Genomic DNA, 23,864 nt, shown 5'->3' with positions numbered 1-23,864 from the left:
TATGATTTGTTACTTCCTCTTTTGCTTCTTATATACAAAGAAAAGGGTAGTGAAGTTTAACATCTCTATATTCCCTTTAGGGACTTACTGTGAAACCAGGTGGTTGCTTTGTAGCCTGTCCTATTAAGGTGCATTTAAAATCTTTAGGAATTTTACAGCTTTTAAGTACATTTCACCAGGTATAAAAAAAATTCAAGGCCGGGCGCTGGGTCCGGTGGCACTTTGGGAGGCCAAGACAGGCAGATCACGAGGTCAGGAGATTGAGACCATCCTGGCTAACACGGTGAAACCCCGTCTCTACTAAAAATACAAAAAAATTAGCCAGGTGTGGTGGTGGGCACTTGTAGTCCCAGCTACTCGGGAGGCTGAGGCAGGAGAATGGCGTGAACCTGGGAGGCAGAGCTTGCAGTGAGCGCCACTGCACTCCAGCCTGGGCGACAAAGCAAGACTCCATCTCAAAAAAAAAAAAAAAATCCACTTTATTTTGTCTTGTGTCACATAGTAAAAGTCTGATGTTGGACATATATAATAACTAAATCTTATAAATACGTCTCAAATGGGGTTGTCGGTGAAAAAGATGCTATTAAATGGACACCCAAAGGGATTTTGCTCCTTGATACCTTATCTTTTTCTAATCCTGTCCTTCAGATTTTGGCTTCATTGTGTGTGCATTCTTGCATTAGCCTATATATAAATCCTACATGTGTTGTCTTTCAAAAAGTGCTTCTTAATACCCAGGATGATTTAATGTGTCCAGTGCTGTGCTGTCTGTTTATCTGTTTTTTTTTTTTTTTTTTTGGCCTTTTTTTTGAGACAGTCTTACTCTGTCACCTAGGTTGGAGTACAGTGGCACAATCTTGGCTTACTGCAACCCCCACCTCCCGGGTTCAAGCAGTTCTCCTGCCTCAGCCTCCCTAGTAGCTGGGATTACAGATGCCCGCCACCATGCTCAGCTAATTTTTGTATTTTTAGTAGAGACGGTGTTTCACCATCTTGGCCAGGCTGGTCTTGAACTCCTGACCTCGTGATCCACCCACCTCGGCCTCCCAAAGTGCTGGGATTACAGGCATGAGCCACGTGAGCTACCATGCCTGTCCTGTCCTTTTCCCTTTCTCAATTTTTGTTATCCATGTGTTCACAGTGATAACAAATTTTCACTATCTTTAATTTTTTTCTTTGGAGCATTTCTTATTCTTTGCGAAGGTATGCATGTAGTGGTTTGTTTGTTCTTAATGCTTTTATCTTTTTTTCTGCCCTTAGATATGGGAGCATATTTGGTGCAAACCTGAAATTATGTGGGTTGGTTGGAGGGGGGTTGTTTTCTTTTTAATGGATATGACAGTTTTCATACCTGCATATCTCATTGGATAGAAAAATTCGGTATAATTAATAGCTCAGGGCTCCTTTGCCTAATAACCTGATATGGCTGACTGTTCAGCTTTAGATAAGATTAGCACGTAGTTTTCTCCACTTAAGATCATAAAAGATGGAGATTATATATACTACCTAATTCTTATTCTTTTCTTTATACCTCGATGGATCCTAACCATTTGCACGTCTGTTCTTTCTTGAGTTAGAAAGAATCCCAGGAACATCTTTCTGTACTTCTATTCTTGTTGGTTTAATTTCTCTGTTTTTGGCTCAAAGTCTCAGGAAACACATCATCACCTAAGAGAAGCTTGTGACTCTCATTCCCAGCTGCCCTCCTATTCTTTCCTCTATAGGACAGCCCATGTACTCTCGTGAACATGGTGCTGCTGCATCTGAGCGACTTCAGTTGGGGACACCGCCTCCTCTGTTGGCAGCTCGTTTGGTGCCACCTCGAAACCTCATGGGATCCTCCATTGGGTACCATACCTCAGTCTCCAGCCCTACCCCTCTGGTTCCAGGTAAGCTTTGCTACAGATGGCCATCCACCTCACTGATCTTTTTTACCTTAAGCTGGCCAGCCTAAGCGGTGACCTGGCATCCTGATCTGCTGTCACAAAGTCCCATTAAAGCTCGTAGGTAGTTTTATTTTCTGTTCCTTTGCTTCTTTGGTTTGTCTCTAGTGGCTGCTAGATGATTAGCCTCCTGTGTATCTGTCATCTCTGGTGTCCTCTATATTTACTTTCAGTGCCTCGGTAACAAAGTGATGCTAGTTCCTTGAGCTAGTTTCTAATCAGGTAGATAGGAAGATAATATCTACTTGAATGTTTTCTAATTAGTTATACATTGTAATAAACTAGGTTAATTTTTCTTTAAAACAAAACAAAAATAAACATCTGGTTTCTTGTCGATCATGTCCTTTTTCCCCTTATGCCCCTTGTATGGCCCTTTTGCCCCTTGTATGTGTGCGTAATGTAGCGATTCTTAAAAACTCTTTTCTCCTATTGACATACGTTTTTGAAGGATCTGTGGAGTGCTTTGTGGGTGTTTCATGAGGTGTTTTTAACCATTTCTCACTTTGCCTTTGGATCTTATTCGTCATAATTAACTAAAGGGCTTTTAAGTTAATTGGTGTTCTGTGTATTCCCAGGATTTATAGCACAAGGTCATTTGATTATGTAACTTCTTTAAAACTTTCTGCAGTCTTAACTGTAGGAGATTTTCTGTCAATAGTGCCAAGTGGTAAATGAAAACTTTTTAATCATAATTTGCTAATCCTTTTTTAAAAAGATAAAGCAGTATGCATTTTGTATGTTATATTGCATGTAATTTTTAGAGTTGGCATAACCAGGGAAGCTGTTACTTTACATATCATTTTCAAACTGTATCATCCTTAAACACATTGCAATTTAATAAGCAACTATGTTAGGTTTACTTTTAAGCTGGACATATCATCACAGTGTGTTTCCATCAGGAGGGAATGCTCACGATTAAATACTGTCTTTAGTTGTCTTGAAGAGACAAAAAAATTATAAAGAGAGGAGTTAAAACAAAAGCTAAAATAATTAAGTATGAAGCCTCCAAAATACTCTTTGGCAGATAACTATAATCACAGTCCTGTAACCATTGAGGCAAAATTATTTGTTTTTATTTATTTATTTATTTTTGAGACGGAGTCTCGCTCTGCTGCCCAGGCTGGAGTGCCTGGAATGCAATGGCATGATCTTGGCTCACTGCAGCCTCCACCTCGAGGGTCCAAGTGATTCTCCTGCCTCAGCCTCCTGAGTAGCTGGGATTACAGGCGTGCATCACCAAGCCCGGCTAATTTTTGTGTTTTTAGTAGACACGAGGTTTCACCATGTTGGTCAGGCTGGTCTCGAACTCCTGACCTCGTGACCTGCCTACCTTGGCCTCCCAAAGTGCTGGAATTACAGGCGTGAGCCACTGCGCCCGGCTCAATTATTTGGTTTTATTAATCATCATCAGGAAACTTTGAGACTGAATGCAAGCCTTAGGAATGAAATAAAAAATCTCTAATAGGAATGTCATTGTGATAATAATTTATTAAAATTTCTGTGCCATCGCTCTCTGAGGAGGACAGTACAGATGCCCCAAATGATTAATTTTCAACATCACTTAACATTTTATTAGAGGGAGACAGTTCTTAATCTAGTGTTGCCTTTTCTGTGTAATTCCATGAGCTGTTTTCAAAACCTGAAAAAAGGGGAAAAATGGGGGTGGGAGGAAGAGAAGGAATGCCAATCAGCAGTTCTAGTTCTTATATTATATATCTCAGAATCACCTGTACTTTAATGGCATTTTATTATTATTGCCTCATTGTAGCTTGTGGATGTTTTGTGCAAGAAGGAAGTTAGCTTGTGAATCTGAAGTTAGGAGGAGCACAATATTCATGGGAGAAGTTTAATCTAAAAGTATTGGGGGTGAGACATTTTCTGGATTGAGGACTTCTGAATCCTAGTTGTGCTATTTATTGGCCGTTGCCTGAAATGCCTGTAGTGGCCAGGAAGATCCCCTAAATGAGGATAATTTGCAGATCTTGTATTCTGAATCACTTCTATGCTCTAAATCATAGAAGTGACTGACATGTATGTGCGCGCGTGCGCTTTTTTATTTGACATATGGTTTGTGTGTGAAAGCAGCTGTTCTCACTGTAGTTTGAAGAAGTGCACGTGACCAAATGAATACAGTTTCTTTTCACCTTAGTTAAAAAGGTACCTAGAAATTGGAGATATGATAGATAACAGAGGAAACTCAATCCTTCACATACGGTGTTTGTGTATGTGAAAATTTGTATTAACAAATGCGCATTGGGCTGGGCACAGTGACTCACACCTGTAATGCCAGCAGTTTGGGAGAGTGAGGTGGGCAGATGGCCAAAGCCCAGGAGTTCAAGACCAGCCTGGGCAAGATAGCGAGACCCCATCTCCCGTTTTTTAAAATTAGAAAAAAAATGTGCATTGACATTTGGATTAGGTAATTAATATATAGAGTAGAAATGAGTAGGTGAGTGAATCTGAAAATATCAGTATTTAAGAATGGATGCATATATCTATATTCTGTAATGGGAGCATTTTTTTTTTTCGGTTTCAAAAGGTGTGTCTAGATACTGTAACACAAAGAGAAATACAGTCATCCCTTCACCTCAGGTTCTACATCTGCAGATTCAACCAACTACAGATTGAAAATATTCAGGAAAAAAATAAAAATAAAAAAAAGCACAATAATTAAAAGTAATGCAAGTTTTAAAAACAATATCCATAACAGCTATTTACATAGCATTTATATTATGTATTATAATTAACCTAGAGATGTTTTAGAGTATACAAGACAGTTTACCTAGGTTATATGCAAATACCACCACCCTATTTTATATAAAAGTCTTGAACATTTGTGCATTTTTATATCTGCGGGAGGGTCCTGGAACCAGTCCCTCACAGATACTGAGGGGTGACTTGTAGGTTGATGTATTTATGTTTGTTGGAGAATATGTTTTTTAAGCAGTTGTTTATTTTATAACAATGAGAGATGGTTTAACCTGTCTTTGATTTGTTGTGTGTTTTGTTGCTTTGTTTTCCCTCAGATACATATGAACCAGATGGTTACAACCCAGAAGCTCCTAGTATTACTAGTTCTGGTAGATCTCAGTACAGACAGTTCTTTTCAAGAACACAGACACAGCGCCCCAATCTGATTGGCCTAACATCTGGAGATATGGATGCAAATCCAAGAGGTGACAATACCTTGAACTTTTTCTGATGCTAAGTGTTATGCAGTAGTTGGATATAGTTATTACATTTGCATTTCTGGCCTAGCTTGAGGAAATTAAGGTCCAAATTACTTATATATCATCTCTTTGGAGGGTGCTATGTATTAATCTCAGATGTTTTTAAATAACTTTATCTCCAAATTTTATTTTAAAGCTATAGTTAGGATATATTTATTTTTAAATACAAATCATACTAATATTATTTAACTGCGTCTTTTGGTAGGACTTTAGGCTGTTTTAGTTTTGTTGCTAGGCACTGTGTTAGATATTGTGTATAGAAAGATGAAATTACTGATCCCCTGCCCTCAAAGAACTGATCATTGAAGGGCCTGCTTTGTATCCTAAGAGCTATGCATCACACTAATTATATTGAGAATCTAAAATGTTACAGTACAATTATTTGATAATTTTTAACACTTATAATTACATCTTTAAGTTAGGACCTTTACAAAACTTAGGAATAAACTTTAAAAATGAAACAAAACCAAGATTAAATGCAAACATTTACCTTTAATATGGCTGATAACCTCCTACCTACTCCCCCACTAAAAGGGTTGGTTAATGATGGTTAGTTTGATGAGATTCCAGTTTTTTTTTTAAGTAACTATTATGGATTTCCAATATATAATTTCAGCATGAGTGACTGGCCATGGACTGCACTGACACAACAGTTTTTTGATTAATTTAATCATCTGGTAAACATTTTCCTTTTCTTCCTTTCTTTTCCTTTTTTTCTTCTTCTTTTTTTTTTTGAAATGGAGTCTGGCTCTGTTGCCCAGGTTGGAGTGCAGTGGCGTGATCCTGACTCACTGCAACCTCTGCCTCCCAGGTTCAAGGGATTCTCCTGCCTCTGCCTCCTGAGTAGCTGAGATTATAAGCATGTGCTACCATGCCTGGCTAATTTTTGTATTTTTAGTAGAGACAGGGTTTCACTATGTTGGCCAGGCTGGCCTTGAACTCCTGACCTGAGGTTAATCCGCCCACCTTGGCCTCTCAAAGTGCTGGTATTACAGGTGTGAGCCACCATGCCCAGCCTAGCATTTTCCTGTTCTTCCTTTCTATCCTAGCTTTATTAATTCTTTTTTCCTGTCATTAATAACACTATTACCACTATAAGAATAACAGGTTTTGTATGAAGACTACACCAAATGCCTTCTCATATATATATGTATATAATATATATTTTTTGAGACAGGGTCTCGTTCTGTCACCTATGCTGGAGTGCAGTGACACGATCTCAGCTCACTGCAACCTCCGCCTCCTGGGTTCAAGTGATTCTCCCATCTCAGCCTCCTGACTAGCTGGGATTACAGGTGTGCGCCACCACAACCCTGCTAATTTTTGTATTTTTAGTAGAGATGAGGTTTCACCATATTGGTCAGGCTTGTCTTGAACTCCTGACCTCATGTGATCCACATCCCACCTCGGCCTCCCAAAGTGCTGGGATTACAGGCATGAGCCACTGCACCCAGCCTCATACATACTATTGTCTGTCATATTTCTATTTTTATTCTCCTTTTACAAGTAAAAACACTGAGGCTTAGAGAGGTTTAAAGAACTTGCCCAAGGTCACACAGCTGTTAAGTGGCAGAACTAGAATTCAGAGGAGAAGTCATGTTGTGTATACAACAGGATTTCTTTGTTGTCTTTGGCAAGTCACTTAACCTTTAGTTATATCTCCTTCCTTTAATATGACACACTTCATTAAATTTAAAAAAAAAAAGCATTAGGCAATGTTAGCTGGTAATGATAAAAACTATTTAAGGAGAACATAATGGCATCTCAAATTCTAGAATGCTTTCTGTCATCACAGTTGCTATCTTCTTCATTAGCCTTCTGAAAACACAAGTCCTGCAAGAGCAAGGATCATGTCTATTTTATTCACCAATGTATACCCAAGGCCTGCTGTAGTTGCTGAGCTGTAAAATAGCTAAACGTTAAGTGAATGAATCTTTACATCATAGTTTCCCTGACAAAGATGAAATCAAATGTACCAACTCCTAACCATATACCTACCCCAGCATTCAGCTCTGGGTTATTCTTTGCTTGGTGGAGTTGCTAAAGTTAAGAGAAATACCCAAGATTTAATAGGCATAGTTTTGTGTTGTTAATTTCTGTTTTGTTCAGTACACATCTTCCTACCCACAGGTTATTTATTTTAAGGACAGATTCTTAGAGTATTTCTGCCAATTTATAGTATTAGCTTTGGATTTTCTTCCCAACTTTAAACCTATGGAAAATCAAAAGAAACACAGTGAACATCTGAATGCCTTCATTTAGATTTACCAGTAATATTTTATTACCTTTGGGCATGAATGCTCTCTTGTGTACTCTCTCTTCTCTTTCTTCTCTCCGCTCACATTTTTTTGTTGAATCTCTTGAAAGTAAGTGGTAGACATTGTGAAACTTTAAGTCCATTACCTTATATCTAAGAATAAGACAGTCCTATATAAGCACAGTATTATTGCCACACATAAAACCATAATTCCATAATAACATGTAATCCTTATGATTTGGCGAACTTCTTGTTGAATCACACCAGGAGGCAAATAATGTCCATTAATGGACTAAGTTTGATTGCTTCTATAAGGTGATCATTGTTAGAGCTCTCCATTGCTCTTGTTTTTTTTTTTTTTTTTTTTTTTGTTTCTTTATGAGACCGAGTTTCACTCTTGTTGCCCAGGCTGGAGTGCAATGGCACAATCTCGGCTCACTGCAACCTCCATCTCCTGGGTTCAAGTGATTGTCCTGCCTCAGCCTCCCGAGTAGCTGGGATTACAGGCATGCACCACCATGTCTGGCTAATTTTTTTGTATTTCTAGTAGAGATGGGGTTTCCCCATGTTGGTCAGGTTGGTCTTGAACTCCCGACCTCAGGTGATCCGCCCGCCTCTGCCTCCCAAAGTGCTGGAATTACAGGCGTGAGCCACTGCGCCTGGCCCAGAGCTTTCCATTGTAAATGTAATTTTTGGAGTGGTACTTTGGCACCATAAATATCTTGTTTTCCAACAACCTTTCACCAATATTTTTTTCATCTATTGATCATCCATGCCTGAGTCAATTATTACATCGAGGTTAACTTTGAGTTTTGAAACATGGATTTCTATTTTTTATAGAAAAAGGCATTTGTAACTTTTTCTTCTGTTAGGCATTTCTGAAAGAGAAATGATAGTAGTTGAGCTATTCATAGTGCTTTTTAGCTTTTAGACTAAATGCATTAATCATTGAGACTCCTGAAAAACTCAGTAATTTCAATTTTTGTTTCCAACAGCTGCTAACATCGTGATCCAGACTGAACCACCAGTTCCTGTTTCGATTAATAGCAACATAACCAGAGTAGTTCTTGAACCAGATAGTCGAAAAAGAGCTATGAGTGGTTTGGAAGGGCCACTCACAAAGAAACCTTGGCTGGGAAAGTAAGATAATTTGCTAATTAGTAGCATCTAATTGTTATTGTCGTTTGCATTGGTAAATTCATAAAAATAAGATTTGTCATTAATTAATATTTTCAAACTAGGTATCTTGAAGTTAGGGTTCCAGGAGACATCTTTAGAATGTTGTAAAAATTAAAAAGTTAACAATATTTATAATGGTTTTTTTTTTTTTTTTTTTAAAGACGTAGTCACCCAGGCTGGAGTGCAATGGCATAATCTCAGCTCACCTCAACCTCTGCGCCTGGGGTTGAGGTGATTCTCTTGTCCCAGCCTCCTGAGTAGTTGGGATTACAAGTGCCAGCCACCATGCCCACCTAATTTTTTTGTATTTTTAGTGGAGATGGGGTTTTACCTTGTTAGTCAGGCTGGTCTCAAACTCCTGACCTCAAGTGATCCACCCATCTTGGCCTCCCAAGGTGCTGGGATTACAGGTGTGAGCCACCACACCCAGCCCATAATAGGTATTTCTAATTTGTACCTACCTATTTCTACGCCTAACCCAATATTAAAAATTACTGAGACACTGGCAATGGATAGAAAAGAAGAAAAAATATGAAATCAACGGTGAAAAAAAAAGCTTAGTACCTTTGCAGAAGTTGAAAATATGCCATTAAAGATGATCTAGCTGGGCACAGTGGCTCATACCTGTAATCCCAGCACTTTGGGAGGCCAAGGCAGGTGGATCACTTGAGGTCAGGAGTTCGAGACCAGCCTGACCAAAATGGAGAAACCCAAAATACAAAATTAGCCAGGTGTGGTGGCACATGCCTGTAATTCCAGCAACTTGGGAGGCTGAGGCAGGAGAATTGCTTGAACCCAGGAGGCGGAGGTTGCAGTGAGCTGAGATTGCACCATTGCACTCCAGTCTGGGTAAAAAGAACAAAACTCTGTCTCAAAAAAAAAAAAAAAAAAAAAAAAAGATGATGTTCTAGCCTTCTTTTAATGATGTTAGAGTCTTTGATAATTGTGGTAGATCTTTATGGTAGATCTATTTAGCATATGATTTTAAGTGTTAGTTGGGCCTTTTCTTTTTGTAATCTATTGCTGTTCACCTTTTCTATTCTCATGTAATAAGAATAATGTCGGCCGGGCGTAGTGGCTCACACCTGTAATCCCAGCACTTTGGGAGGCCGAGGCGGGTAAATCACTGATGTCGGGAGTTCGAGACCAGCCTGGCCAACATGGTGAAACCCTGTCTGTACTAAGAATACAAAAATTAGTCGTGCGTGGTGGCATGCGCCTGTAATCCCAGATACTCAGGAAGCTGAGGCAGGAGACTCACTTGAACTCGGGAGGTGGAGGTTGCAGTGGGCTGAGATCGTGCCACGGCACTCCAGCCTGGGCGATGGAGTGAGACTCTGTCTACAAAAAACAAAAGAATAATGTGAAAATTGCTTAGTAATTTCTGAAGAATGTTAAGGGCTCACAAAAGGCACTTTAAACAAATTAATCAATCAATTAATTTATTATATAGAGATGTGGTCTGACTATGTTCCCCAGACTGGTCTGGAACCCCTGGGCTCAAGCAGTCCTCCTGCTTTGGCCTCTCAGAGTGCTGGCATTACAGTCATGAGCCACTTTGCCCAGCCTGTAACCTGTTTCTTGATGCTTATATATTTTCTGTGGTTGGAATTTTGAATATAATGTTTTATAGGATTTTGAAGAAGTTTTCTGGGATTATAGGTGTGGGCCACTATGCCCAGCCACAAAAAGGCACTTAAAAAAATTATAAACCTAAATTCTTTGTGGTTATATCTCTTGGCTAGGCATGAAGTAGGAGAATTAACCAAGATGTATTAATCTTCCTTTTAGGCAAGGAAATAACAATCAAAATAAACCAGGGTTCTTACGAAAGAATCAGTATACAAACACCAAATTAGAAGTCAAGAAAATCCCTCAGGAATTGAACAACATTACCAAGCTCAATGAACACTTCAGCAAATTTGGAACTATTGTTAATATCCAGGTAAATGTGGCTATGTCAGTGACAGAATCCAGGCATTTTATGGGTCTTGGGAATATTTCTATCAGCTCACCTTGTTTAAATGAGTCAGTGGTTATTCTGATCATCTCTGCTAAGTGCTGTAAATGCCACCATATATCTGTATGCCCACTTTTATGATGGACTTGTTAAACCACGTTTGTTCTTGTGAATTCATTTGGTTCTTTTCTGCAATCTCTTCCTGAAAGAGAATGGGTAGCCTCAGAGTTTTGGAGACTGGGAAGTCCAAGATCAAGGTGCTGGATGATTCATTTCCTAGGGAGTGCTGTCTTCCTGGCTTGCAGATGGTTGGCTTCTTGCATTCTCACATGGCAGACAGAGAAAGAGAAAGAGGGGACTGGGGCAGATCTCTTTCTCTTCTTTTAAGGCCACCGATACTATTCATTAGGACGCACCTTTGTGGCCTCATTTAACCTTAATTACATCCTAAAAGCTCTATCTCTAAAACAGTAATGTTGGAGTTTAGGGCTTTAACGTGTATTTTGGGGAAAACATTCATTACATAGCAGTGGGTCATAATTTATTTAACTATTTTCTGGTTTTGGGAATTTATATTGTTTTATTTTCTTCAAGGTTGCTTTTAAGGGTGATCCAGAAGCAGCCCTAATCCAGTATCTTACCAATGAGGAGGCCAGGAAAGCCATTTCTAGCACAGAAGCAGTTCTAAACAACCGATTCATTCGAGTCTTGTGGCATAGGGAAAATAATGAGCAACCAACACTACAGTCCTCAGCACAGCTGCTCCTGCAACAACAGCAAACACTTAGTCACCTCTCACAGCAGCACCATCACCTGCCACAGCATCTTCATCAGCAGCAGGTGCTAGTGGCCCAGTCTGCTCCTTCAACAGTGCACGGAGGTATCCAGAAGGTAATCTGGTTCACTGGGAATTAAAGGTCTTTTAGTTACAGCCTCTAGATCAGTATTTTTCAATTCCTGGTCCTTCGGTCTTCTACATAAGAGCTATTCTTAATTTGAACTGCAGACTAGTAGCATCTGATCTCCTGGGATCTTATTAGAAATGCAGATTCTTGGGGGAAAAATTGCAGATTCTTGAGCCATACTCCATCCTACTGAATCGGAATCCCTATGGGTGTGGCCCAAGGATTTGTGTTTTAACAAGCTCTCCAGGTGATTCTTACATACCTTAAAGTTTGAGACCTGCTATTTTACATCAGAATCACTTACCTGGGTGCAAATTCCTGGGCTTCACCTTCTCAAACCTTAATTCATATTAAGCCACTGACTCTGTAGAGTCAGTCTCTAGATATGGGGCCTATAAATATACATGTTTAACAAGTACTCTTAAGTTATTGTTATGCACACTAAAGTATAATAACCATCTACCACAGAGCAACTTTGACTGTAGAGCTATTTCTTTATTTTGTATTAGAATCAGTCTTTTTTGTGTCTACCCATTTGCCCTCCTTTTTCCCATGTAAAAAAGTTATATGTTCCTTCTAAAAATGGGAATAGAAGCTCCAAGAGAATTGGAATTTTGCCTGTTGTGACACTAGTGCCTAAAACAATGTCTGGTACATACTGCTCAAAACATATTTGATTGAGTAGATGAAGGAAGGAAAAAACAAAACAACAAACTACCACACATCAGAGCCATTCAGAGATTGACCTAGATAATCTCATGCTTAGATTAAATGCAGTCAGATTTTTAAAAAGTATTCCTTACAGTACATGGTGTCAACTCCATTTATCGTCCAGCTCATTTGCATCTAAATTCTCTTTCGGTTATGTTTGTATCCCACTTCATGTAAGGGCCCAAAGGTGAATGCTTCCCCTAGATGTTGGATGAATAGTGTAGAAAAGAGTTCATACTATCACCTTCATGGTGATCATTAGACATGTTCTGTTAGTACAGCCCAAGATTGCGTTATGTTTTTGAGGTGATCATTTCACAGTTATTCATATTAAGCCACTGTCAGTTAAGACCCCCTAATTCTTTTCTTCTTCTTTTTCCTTTTTTCTTTTCTTTTTTTTTTTTTTTTGAGACAGTCTCACTTTGTCGTCATTCAGGCTAGAGTGTAGTGGCGCAGTCTTGGTTCACTGCAACCTCTGCCTCCTGGGTTCAAGCTATTCTCCTGCCTCAGCCTCCTGAGTAGCTGTGACTACAGGTGCATGCCACCATGCCTGCCCAATTTTTGTATTTTTAGTAGAGACGGGGTTTCGCCAGTTGGCCAGGCTGGTCTTGAACTCCTGACCATGGGTGATCCACCCACCTTGGCCTCCCAAAGTGCTGGGATTATACGTGTGAGACACTGTGCCCAGCCAAGATCCTCTAATTCTTTCAGAACATTGCATACTAGAGGAAACATTAAAAAATAATTAACAGTTTTTTTGTGTGTAGGTGCATGCATTTTGTTGTGATATGTTTTAGACATCCCAAAAAGTATGAATAATCTATCATTTGTATATTCATCAGTGCCCTTAAAAAATAAAACCTTACAGATAATTGAAGCACCTTCCCGTTCCCATTTTCTTGTCTTCTTCCCTGGAATAATCATCTTAAATTTATACCATTCCTAGGCATGTTTTTAAACTTCTGCCACATAAGTGTTTATTTTGTATATGCAGATGATGAACAAACCACAGACATCAGGTGCATATGTTCTCAACAAAGTTCCTGTTAAACATCGTCTTGGACATGCAGGTGGTAACCAGACTGATGCATCACATTTGTTGAATCAGTCTGGTGGTGCTGGAGAAGATTGCCAGGTATGCATTTTTGGGAGCTTCAAATATATTTAGAATCATTCAGTGAATTAGAATAAATCAGTTATCATTCAGACAGTCAAGACAGTTGTGACAGTTCACCTAAGTGTGGCAGGTATACCTCTCTAGTTTCCATGTTTCAGTCAGAAATTTGCTAGTGAAATTTTTTTCCTGTTCAAAGTTAAATAGGAGGCTGGGCGTGGTGGCTCACACCTATAATCCCAGCACTTTGGGTAGCCTAGGTGAGTGGATCACCTGAGGTCAGGAGTTCGAGACCAGCCTGGCCAAAATGGCGAAACCCCATCTCTACTAAAAATACAAAAAAAAATTAGCCGGGCGTGGTGGCAGACACCTGTAATCCCAGCTATCCGGGAGGCTGAGGCACGAGAATCACTTGAACCCGGAAGGTGGAGGTTGCAGTGAGCCAAGGTCGCACCATTGCACTCCAGCCTGGGCGACAGAGCAAGACTCTGTCTCAAAAAAAAAAAACCAACAAAAAAAAAAACACACCAAAAACAAAGTTAAGTAGGAATTTGAGAATTTTAGATATTTATTTATTTATTTAATTTTTTTTGAGACAGAGTTTTGCTTTTGTTGCCCAGGCTGGAGTGCAATGGCACAAGCTTGGCTCACCGCAACCTCCATCTCCTGGGTTCAAGTGATTCTCCTGCCTCAGCCTCCTGAGTAGCTGAGATTACAGGCATGCGCCACCATGCCCAGCTGATTTTGTATTTTTAGTAGAGATGGGGTTTCTCCATGTTGGTCAGTCTGGTCTGGAACTCCCGACCTTAGTTGATCCACCCCAAAGTGCTGGGACTACAGGCGTGAGCCACTGCGCCCGGCTGAATTTTAGATATTTATTAATAGATAAGTGTCTTTATTAATTTCTTTAATTTCATCTTTAAGAATTTAGTGAAGGGTGCCGGGCGCGGTGGCTCACGCTTGTAATCCCAGCACTTTGGGAGGCCGAGGCGGGCGGATCACGAGGTCAGGAGATCGAGACCACGGTGAAACCCCGTCTCTACTAAAAATACAAAAAAAAAATTAGCCGGGCATAGTGGCAGGCGCCTGTAGTCCCAGCTACTTGGAGAGGCTGAGGCAGGAGAATGGCGTGAACCCAGGAGGCGGAGCTTGCAGTGAGCGGAGATTGCGCCACTGCACTCCAGCCTGGGCGACAGAGCGAGACTCCGTCTCAAAAAAAAGAATTTAGTGAAAGGTATTCTGTCATAGTAAAAAAAAAAACAAACTTTGAAATATGTTTTAAGTAATTTATTTTTAGTAATATATCTATACTATAACTCTTGAGCGTGGTGATTATTACCGAGAGAGCTTAAAAAAAAAAAAAAAGGAAAGCAAAGAAAACTGCTATCCCCAAAATACTATATAGCTTCCGTAACTGAAACAACCTGGTACTGACTCATGAATAGACAGACTAGTGGAGCAGAATAGAAAATCTAGAAATAGACTCAGTTGCAAATAGGAGTTTATTATATAATAACAAAGTGTCCCAAATCAGTGGGGAAGTTATAGACATGTTGATAAATAGTATTGGAATAACTGGATAGGCAGTAGGGAAAAGATGAAATAAGATCTGATCCTTTTTTTTTTTTAATTATATCATAAACCAGTATAAATTCCAAATGGATCTGAGATTTAGATGCTGATTGAAACACTAAATGATACAACCCTCATGAAAGGAAATTTGGCAGTACAGTATCTGCAAAAATTATGTATATGCATTACTAAACTAGTTATCATCCTTCTAAGAATCTATGTCAAAGGTATACCAGCCAAAATATGGAAAGACATATGTGCAAGGCTAGTAATGATATACTCTTTATAATAACAAAAGACTGGAAACAACCCAAATACCCATCTGTAGGGGACTGGTTACTGCAAATGTAGTATACACAGTAAACATACAACTATATAAAGAATGAAGAATATTTTTATATGTACCATGGAGTGATTATCAGAATATATTAAGTAAAAAAGCAAAATGGAAGAAAAAATATATAGTTGACTACTGCTGGTGTGAAAAAGTAGAGGCACTGAACACAGAAGTATTTGCTTATAACAGGAAAAAAAACGGAAAAGATAATTCATATTATTTAAATCCTGTGGTTATGGCAAGTATAGAAGAAGCTAGATGACTTTTGATTATGTCTTGTTTTGTAGATTTGACTTGGAACCATGTAAATAAATTCTGAATGTAATTATAAAGTAAAATTAAATGAAATAGAAGTAATCCCTAAAAAGTGAAAAGAGAAGTGAAACACATGAACTAGCTTATCTGCAATGAGTGCTTTAAAACGGTGATTTGATGATATATTCCTAATGTGATATACCCTGAGGACAAAAAACAATTTAAAGAAAGCTCTTTCTAATCATATTGTTGGCAATGTTGATATTCTGAAACCCATCTGTGAGCATTGTAGGGTAAATCAAATGAGGAGTTACGCTGATGTCCTTGACAACTGAGATTTTCAGTGTGGTTGAAAAGAGAGATAGAAGATAGATAAGATTAAGTAAATACCCTGTAGTCCTGCATTTGAATAGAAACTATCAGTATTAACTCAGGTTGTATTTTATCTTAATGGGAAAAAAAAAGGCAACAAAATATTCCCCAAACATTTCCCAATTCTATTCACTGAAAAGGTCTAGAAGCAATGACCAACCAGTCATTGAGCATCCCTAGCACTCAAAGGGACCCAGGGATCCTTGAAGAAGTAGCTGTCTCCAGACCTGAGACTGGCAGTACTGCAGATGAGCCTAGAATATGGTATCAAACTAGAAAGTAAGGAGGGTGTCAAAGATTACTAGAGTCCTGTCAAAGAGAAAAACAAATCTGATCAGGCCTCTAGATCTACCCACTAATTTAAAAGAAATTTGGGGGATGGAGGGACATCTTCAAGGGTACCACAGAATCCTATGGGGGAGTACTCCTGGATGAGTGACCTGGTTTCTTCAACAAACAATTTGCAACAAAAAGCAAGAGACAGAGAGGGAAACTATGAAGTAACGGAGACTATAAAGAAATGTAACAAGTTGCACTTACATGGACTTTAATAGATCCCATTTCAAATGGGGGGAAATTGTTTAGAAAATTATAAGCTGGAACTGGAGAGGTGAATATTATGGCACATGCAGGACTTTCCTGTGTAAACTAGTTTAATTTTGATAATTAAGTGTTGTGGTGATTGAGAGAAGTCTGACATTTGGATATATTATTTATGTGATTGAATTTTCCATGGATTTCTTCATATTATTTTCTATATCTCTTTTATTATTCAAAGTTAATTAAGAAGTTTAAAAAGACGGGTGCAGTGGCTCACACCTCTAATCCTAGCACTTTGGGAGGCTGAGGTGGGAGGATCACTTGAGCCTAGGAGTTTGAGACCAGCCTAGGCAACATAGAGAGACCCTATCTCTACAAAGAAGAAAAGAAACCAGCCAGGCTTGCAGGCTGGCACCTATAGCCCCAGCAACTCAGGAAGCTGAGGTGGGATTGAGCCCAAGAGATTGAGGCTGCAGCAAGCCGTGATTGCACCTCTGCACTCTAGCCTGGGTAGCAGAGTGAGACCTTGTCTTTAAATAAAGGAAGAAAGGAAAACTTTAAAAAAAGAACGTAGCTTAATTCTTAGAAGGATTTTTCAGTTATTGGAAACAAGGGTTTTTATTTGGCACTTCACTTACGAAAAACAACTTGTGAAATACCCTGCAGCCAGATACCACCTGTAGCCAAACAAATTCAACTTATTATTCAGTGAGAGGTATATACAATGAAACTGGATGCCAAAAGGACTTATTTTAGGATTCTGGCTAAGTTAGATGATTTAGAAGGATTTAAGGAAACAGGCATAAATTCTATGATAGGGTATCTTACTAAATCTGACCTGGAATGAGGCTACAGCAGTAAGTGGTAAAGAAGCAGCAGTCATTCCCAGGATAAACAGATGTTTAGTCATTTTATGATTTGGATAGCATTCATGTTTTTGTCTCTGTTCAGTCATGATTAGGGATTGGTCTTGCTTTTGTCTTGATCTGTTACGGTCACAAGAGCACCTTTGTCTGATACTGGTATTTTGTGAAATTGTATTTAACAGAAGGGCACTAAGGCTGTTTTTATCTTTTGGGTGACAAATTTATGCATAAAGAACTAGATTTTATAATGAAGTTTTTAAATGTAAAAAGAAAATTTAACTCCTAAGAAGAGTAGAAATATATGCATCCTTTCTAAAAAAGTATTCTAAGCATTTCTAAGATACAATTATATTTGTGTGTGCTTTTTTTTTTTCTTTATTTTTTAGATATTTTCAACTCCAGGCCATCCAAAAATGATTTACAGCTCCTCAAACTTAAAGACACCTTCAAAGCTCTGTTCAGGGTCTAAATCTCATGATGTTCAAGAAGTGCTTAAAAAAAAACAGGTAACAGTCTTGATTTTTCTTGCCTTACAGAAGAAAAGATGCGTTGAATTTTTAAGTGGTTACATTATCACTTTTAAATCAGTTCATGTTGGTAGGGCATAACATCATAATGCTTATTTAGCTTCTTCTCTAATGTAAACTTGGAAAAAAAAGATGGACATACAGAAAAAATGTTTCACAATTGTCATTCAGAATTTTTTTTTTAATACACTATTATTCCATCCAATTCTAGTGTTTATTTTCTTTTTTTAATTCCTAGGTAGATAATGATTCATATAAAATATAAGACTTTTGTAATTATTATCTATATGATTCAGTTGTGAGTCTCACTGTCATCCTATTAAGTTCACATAGGGTTTTCCAAATTAAATAGATATTTATATATACTATCTCAGTATAATTAGAGATTTAACAGGAGGGTGGGAGGCAAAATTTTCCTGGTGAAATCCATAGATTTTACTCTCTTATTTCTTTTTTCTTTTTTTTTTGAGACGGAGTTTTGCTCTTGTTGCCCAGGCTGGAGTGCAATGGTGTGGTCTTGGCTCACCACAACCTCCGCCTCCTGAGTTCAAGCGATTCTCCTGCCTCAGCCTCCGGAGTAGCTGGGATTACAGGCATGCGCCACCACACCCTGGCTAATTTTGTATTTTAGTAGAGACGGATTTTCTTCATGTTGGTCAGGCTAGTCTTGAACTCCTGACCTCAGGTGGTCCACCTGCCTCAGCTTCCCAAAGTGCTGGGATTACAGGTGTGAGCCACCGTGCCCAGCCTACTCTATCATTTCTAACCTATAGCTGCATGTCACTTTTTTCTTCTCTTTTCTTTGAGACTAGGTCTCATTCTGTCACTCACGTTGAGTGCAGTGGTATGATCATGGCCCAGTGCAGCCTTGATGTCCCAGGCTCAAATGATCCTCCCACCTTAGCCTTCTGAGTAGCTGAGTAGGCATGTGCCACCATGCCCCGGCTAATTTTGTTCATTTTTTGTTAGAGACAGGGTCTCATTCTGTTGCCGAGGCTGGACTCAAGCGGTCTTACCACCTCAGCCTCCCAAAGTGCTAGGATTACAAGTTGAGCCACCATGCCTAGCCTCACATTTTTAAACTTTAAACTTAAAAAATAAGGATTTAGCTATTACATTGACAAGTGAAAACAACTTTTGTTTTTCTTCATAAGGACATTCAGGTCATTTAAGTCAATAAATCTCATAGATATAGCTAATTAGGTCCAATATTTTAAATATTTTTTAAGTACAGTCGTAAACTCTATTATGTTGAAAGTGTTAGGGAAAATATATTCAAAGGTTTCATCTTTGGTGTCAACTATTTTTTTATTAGGAGGAGAGTCTGTCTCAGGGATGACCCAGAAAAAATGAGTTGAGAATGGTGGCAAATTACATTATCTGTATTAATTTCTTTTTTACTTATACAGGAAGCAATGAAGTTACAACAAGATATGAGGAAAAAAAGACAAGAAGTATTAGAAAAACAAATAGAATGCCAAAAGGTAAGACAAGAGCTCATTATTTGCATGCTAGAATTGATATATAGAATTGATTTTAAAAGTATTATTCATAATTTTTAAAGACTTCTTTATATTAAAGTTTATTAAGCATCGTTTTACCTTTTTCATTCTTATTTTGTAGATGTTAATATCCAAGTTAGAAAAAAACAAAAACATGAAACCAGAAGAAAGAGCAAATATAATGAAGACTTTGAAAGAGCTTGGAGAGAAGATCTCACAATTAAAAGATGAATTAAAAACATCTTCTGCAGTCTCCACACCATCTAAAGTGAAAACAAAAACGGAGGTATCTATTTGCATTTTTTATTTAACATAGGGTTATTGAACATCTGCCATGTGCTTGGCACCTTGAAAGTACAATGGAACCCTTAGGTAGCTAATATCCTAATAGGGATATAGGCAAACAATTATAGTACTTAAAAAAAGAATCCTAATTATAGTACTTATTTATTTATTTATTTTTTAAAGAGACAAGGTCTCACTATATTGCCCAGGCTGGCCTCAAATGCAGTCCTCCCACCTTGGCCTCCCGGAGTGCTGGGATTACAGGTGTGAACCACTGCACCCAGCTGCCACAATTTTTTTTTTTAATATTTCTGTAGATGCGCTGTACCCTTTTTGGGAAGAGGTTGATAATACCCTGTTTGAACAAAGATGTGTTTTTTAACTGAATATTTTGGTTCTCTGCTGAAGATGACACTGTTAAAGTGATGGTGGTGAAAGAGGTATTTCCCATTTCAGCAGTGTTTTTCTAATGCTGTAATAGTATTGTAATAAAACCGTCCTTTTAAAAAAGTAGCCTGGCCTATTCATATGAGTAAAAATGTGGCATGTTATTAAAAAGAATAATCAGAAGTTCTAGATCTATTTAAGTCTAATTTTATTAATTTTCATGTGTTTCCTTGCTGTACTTGGTTTAGACAGTGGTTCCATTATACCACAGTTCTGTGGTGTGATTATAGATAATTCTAGTCCTCTGAGAACTGGTAATAAATTTGTCAGATATGTAGAATGTAAATTGTTGTATGTAGTATTACATTAAATTTGAAATTATGGTTCTCTATCAGTATAGAAACATAAAGTGTTTAAGATTTCTTCTTATAGATATAATAAAAATGTTTTTTATTGAAATCTTTTCTAATTATAGAAAGAATATATGCACATTTTAAAAATTAAAGAGGTGAAAAAAATCACTGGCAGTCATGTCTCTTAAAGACTGATAAATAATTCGTCTCTAACAAAAAAGAGAATGGCAACAGTTATGGATTCCAGTCTGGTAGTAATTATGTAGCTGTTACTTTGTACTATAGATACATTTTTACTATATAATTTATTTTGCTCCAGTATGTTTCATTTGTGATACTTTATTATGTGACAGTTATTCTCAGCTCCCTCATCTCAGGTGTCTGTTCCTAGGATGTGATTTTTAAGCCATCTAATGCTTACTCTTTTTCACTGATACCCATATACTTTTTACATGTTGGCGCTACTATATCTGTAAAGTTACTTTTTTAAAAACACCCATGTTTATTGCATCCTCTCATTCTCATGTTCCAAAATACATGTGTGTCATTGTGTAACTATCATGTTCTGGAGGAGATCTTGTAAGTTATCTAAAAAATACCTTTTTATTTTCAATTTTTCCAAAGGCCCAGAAGGAGTTATTAGATACTGAACTGGACCTCCACAAGAGGCTGTCCTCAGGAGAAGACACCACAGAATTACGGAAAAAACTCAGTCAGTTACAGGTTGAGGTGAGATTTAAAAGGAGTTAGCACCCCACCTCATTTAACATCTCAAAAAGTTTTCCTTTGACTGGGCGCGGTGGCTCACGCCTGTAATCTCAGCACTTTGGGAGGCTGAGGCAGGTGGATCACCTGAGGTCAAGAGTTTGAGACAAGCCTGACCAACATGGAGAAACCCCGTCTCTACTAAAAATGCAAAATTAGCCAGGCATGGTGGCGCTTGTCTGTAATCCTAGCTGCTTGGGAGGCTGAGGCAGGAGAATAGCTTGAACCCAGGAGGCAGAGGTTGTAGTGCGCCGAGATCATGCCATTGCACTCCAGCCTGGGCAACGAGAGTGAAATTCCATCTCAAAAAAAAAAAAAAAAGTTTTCCTTTGTTTTTAAGGCTTAGTCTAACAATGTATGCTACATTCTACTTTTTGTTGTTATTCAGGCTGCACGGTTAGGTATTTTACCTGTGGGTCGAGGAAAAACCATGTCCTCTCAAGGTCGAGGAAGAGGCCGAGGGCGTGGAGGAAGAGGAAGGGGCTCACTAAATCACATGGTGGTGGACCATCGTCCCAAAGCACTAACAGTTGGAGGATTCATTGAGGAAGAAAAAGAAGACTTGCTTCAGCATTTCTCAGTAAGTTTTTAAAATAGCAGATGCTAACTCTAAAAACACTGTGCTGATCATTTTCCTTGCTGCAGTGTGTGTAAATGTCAAATGTTTTTTATAGATTAGAAAAATTTGTTGTAAAAAACATGAGTACTACCAAATGCCTATTTAATATATTTAAAAGTCAAGAAGCAGCTCTTGTGTTTGATTCCATAATATTCCACTTAAGTGCATTTGTAGTGACAAGTTGTTCCAAAGCTATATTTAATTTTTGTTTTAGGATTATTACATGGCTTACCAGGTATTTATAGTTAATAGTGAAACAGTCTGGGATAGAAGCAAAATTCAAATAAAGAGTTTATTAGGATAACAGGTATATTTAGTTATATTCTGTATATAGTGGCAACCACTTACTTTAGGCAAACATGCAAATAGAGATTTGCTATAGGCAAATGTCTTTATTGTTTTGGACATTTGCCGTATATACTCTTCCCAGCCACTCATTTATTCAGTAAATATTTTATTGAGCATTATTTGTGCTAGAACACTTTCATACAGGATCTCATTTAATTTTAAATGACTATAAATGTGAAATACATGCAAAACTGTATATACATGCAAAACTGTATACATGTGAAATCCTATGTGTACAGATGTGAACACCACAACTTAAAATGTCAACCACAGTCTTATAATTAATAAGTAGTGGAACCAAGATAACTTGATTTCCTATTCCTCAAACAACTCTTTTGAGAGGAAGTATTTTCAGCCCTATTAAGTTTTAAAGATGGCCAGGGGCAGTGGCTCATGCCTATAATCCCAGCACTTTGGGAGGCTGAGGTGGGTGGATGACCTGAGGTCAGTCAGGAGTTCGAGACCAGCCTGGCCGACATGGTGAAACCCCATCTCTACTAAAAATACAAAAATTAGCTGGGTGTGGTGGTGTGTGCCTGTAATCCCAGCTACTTAGGAAGCTGAGGCAGGAGAATTGCTTGAACTCGGGAGGCAGAGGTTGCAGTGAGCTGAGATAGTGCCATTGCACACCAGCCTGGGCCACAAGAGCGAAACTCCATCTCAAAAAAAAAAAAAAAAAAAAAGTATTAAAGATGGTGAGGGAAATCATAAAGGGCAAGGCTTCACGTCAAGTGTTCTTATTAGTTTGATGCCCGTTAACCCTGTTTCACCCTGATTCTTGGGGAAGATAGGCTGTTACAAAAAGTGTCCAGATTTGAATGTCCTCTGTGTTGTGAATGGTTCACTCTCGATCCAGTTCTTTCCCTGATGTAACCCTTATTTGCCTTTTTTGTAAAGTGGGAGAATAGCTCTAAGTGACTTCTTAAGGAGTAAAGAAGATGGAGGAGCACTATACAAGTGCAGGGTATTGTGAAGGCTTCACGAATGTTGTTTTTTGTCTTTTAAGGTTTAATATATAAAATTAAAATGTCTTTGCCAAATAAATTGGTCATGTAGAACCAATACCAGTTCTGGTGGGGTGATATTGGATTATGTGAAGCAGAATTTCTATAAATTTGACTCATTGCAGAAAGTTTCAGTAACAAAAAATAGTTAATCTTACTAGGAAGACAGCTACATATTCTATCCTGTGGTCACTGGAGACTATATATAGATGTTTAAATTTTAACCCAGAAGTCATGCTCAAATGGATCTCCTTCCTTCTGAAAAGTAGAACCATTCTAAAGCATCTAAAAATAACCAATTTTTATGTACATATACCTGACAAGTCTGCAGTGTGGCATTCAGTTGGCAAGTGTGGTTATGTCTAGACACTTCGGAAAAGAGCAAGCAAAGCTAAGGCAGATGAGGTAACTTCAAGAACAAAACACTTCTTTGATTTGGATGGCTCTTTTTTTTTCTTTTTTGATAGCATGCTATCAGAAAGGGTCTTGAGTACTAGGAGCACACTTCCCTAGTAATAACTACCTGGGCAATATAGTATGCTTTCTTTGAAAGAAGTACAGAAATACATATGCTTAGGGATTATTGTGAATAGAGTTAGCAAACATAAAAGGAAACTCTTCTTCAAGGTCCTGTATCTCGCAGAGGCCAAGGTAAAATCTGTATTTTCAGTATTCTTCTATTCTTAATGATTATGAAAGGATCATGGGTGAGCCATATCTGTACGAAAAAATGATGGATGGATTTTAATGAAGCTATTTGGAATCTAATTCTGGAGTCCTTCAGAGTTTGCTCTTCAATAGTTTAAGAACTTATCATAAGTGGATTATGGTCG

The 23,864-nt window shown here is 38.2% G+C and overlaps 1 protein-coding gene across 4 annotated transcripts in view; it reads left to right on the top strand.

The window, feature by feature from the left end:
• The window catches only part of RBM27 (RNA binding motif protein 27), an 86,938-nt gene that overhangs the window by 47,477 nt on the left and 15,597 nt on the right, over window positions 1-23,864 (top strand). Inside the window, exons 9-19 of one of the 4 annotated variants that reach the window (XM_055285779.2) lie at window positions 1,725-1,889; window positions 4,970-5,119; window positions 8,426-8,570; window positions 10,401-10,554; window positions 11,164-11,460; window positions 13,180-13,320; window positions 17,628-17,747; window positions 19,178-19,252; window positions 19,392-19,556; window positions 20,920-21,024; window positions 21,449-21,640. In XM_055285779.2, the coding sequence (XP_055141754.1) occupies window positions 1,725-1,889; window positions 4,970-5,119; window positions 8,426-8,570; window positions 10,401-10,554; window positions 11,164-11,460; window positions 13,180-13,320; window positions 17,628-17,747; window positions 19,178-19,252; window positions 19,392-19,556; window positions 20,920-21,024; window positions 21,449-21,640 (1,709 nt within the window). The remainder of the gene's footprint in view (window positions 1-1,724; window positions 1,890-4,969; window positions 5,120-8,425; window positions 8,571-10,400; window positions 10,555-11,163; window positions 11,461-13,179; window positions 13,321-17,627; window positions 17,748-19,177; window positions 19,253-19,391; window positions 19,557-20,919; window positions 21,025-21,448; window positions 21,641-23,864) is intronic. The other 3 variants (XM_055285780.2, XM_063642701.1, XM_063642702.1) reach the window with 3 other exon arrangements.

This window comes from Symphalangus syndactylus, chromosome 7 (assembly GCF_028878055.3).
Source record: "Symphalangus syndactylus isolate Jambi chromosome 7, NHGRI_mSymSyn1-v2.1_pri, whole genome shotgun sequence".
Classification (NCBI taxonomy): domain Eukaryota; kingdom Metazoa; phylum Chordata; class Mammalia; order Primates; family Hylobatidae; genus Symphalangus; species Symphalangus syndactylus.
The sequence above is the reverse complement of the archived record's forward strand: the minus strand, read 5'-3'. Positions and strand labels throughout refer to the sequence as shown.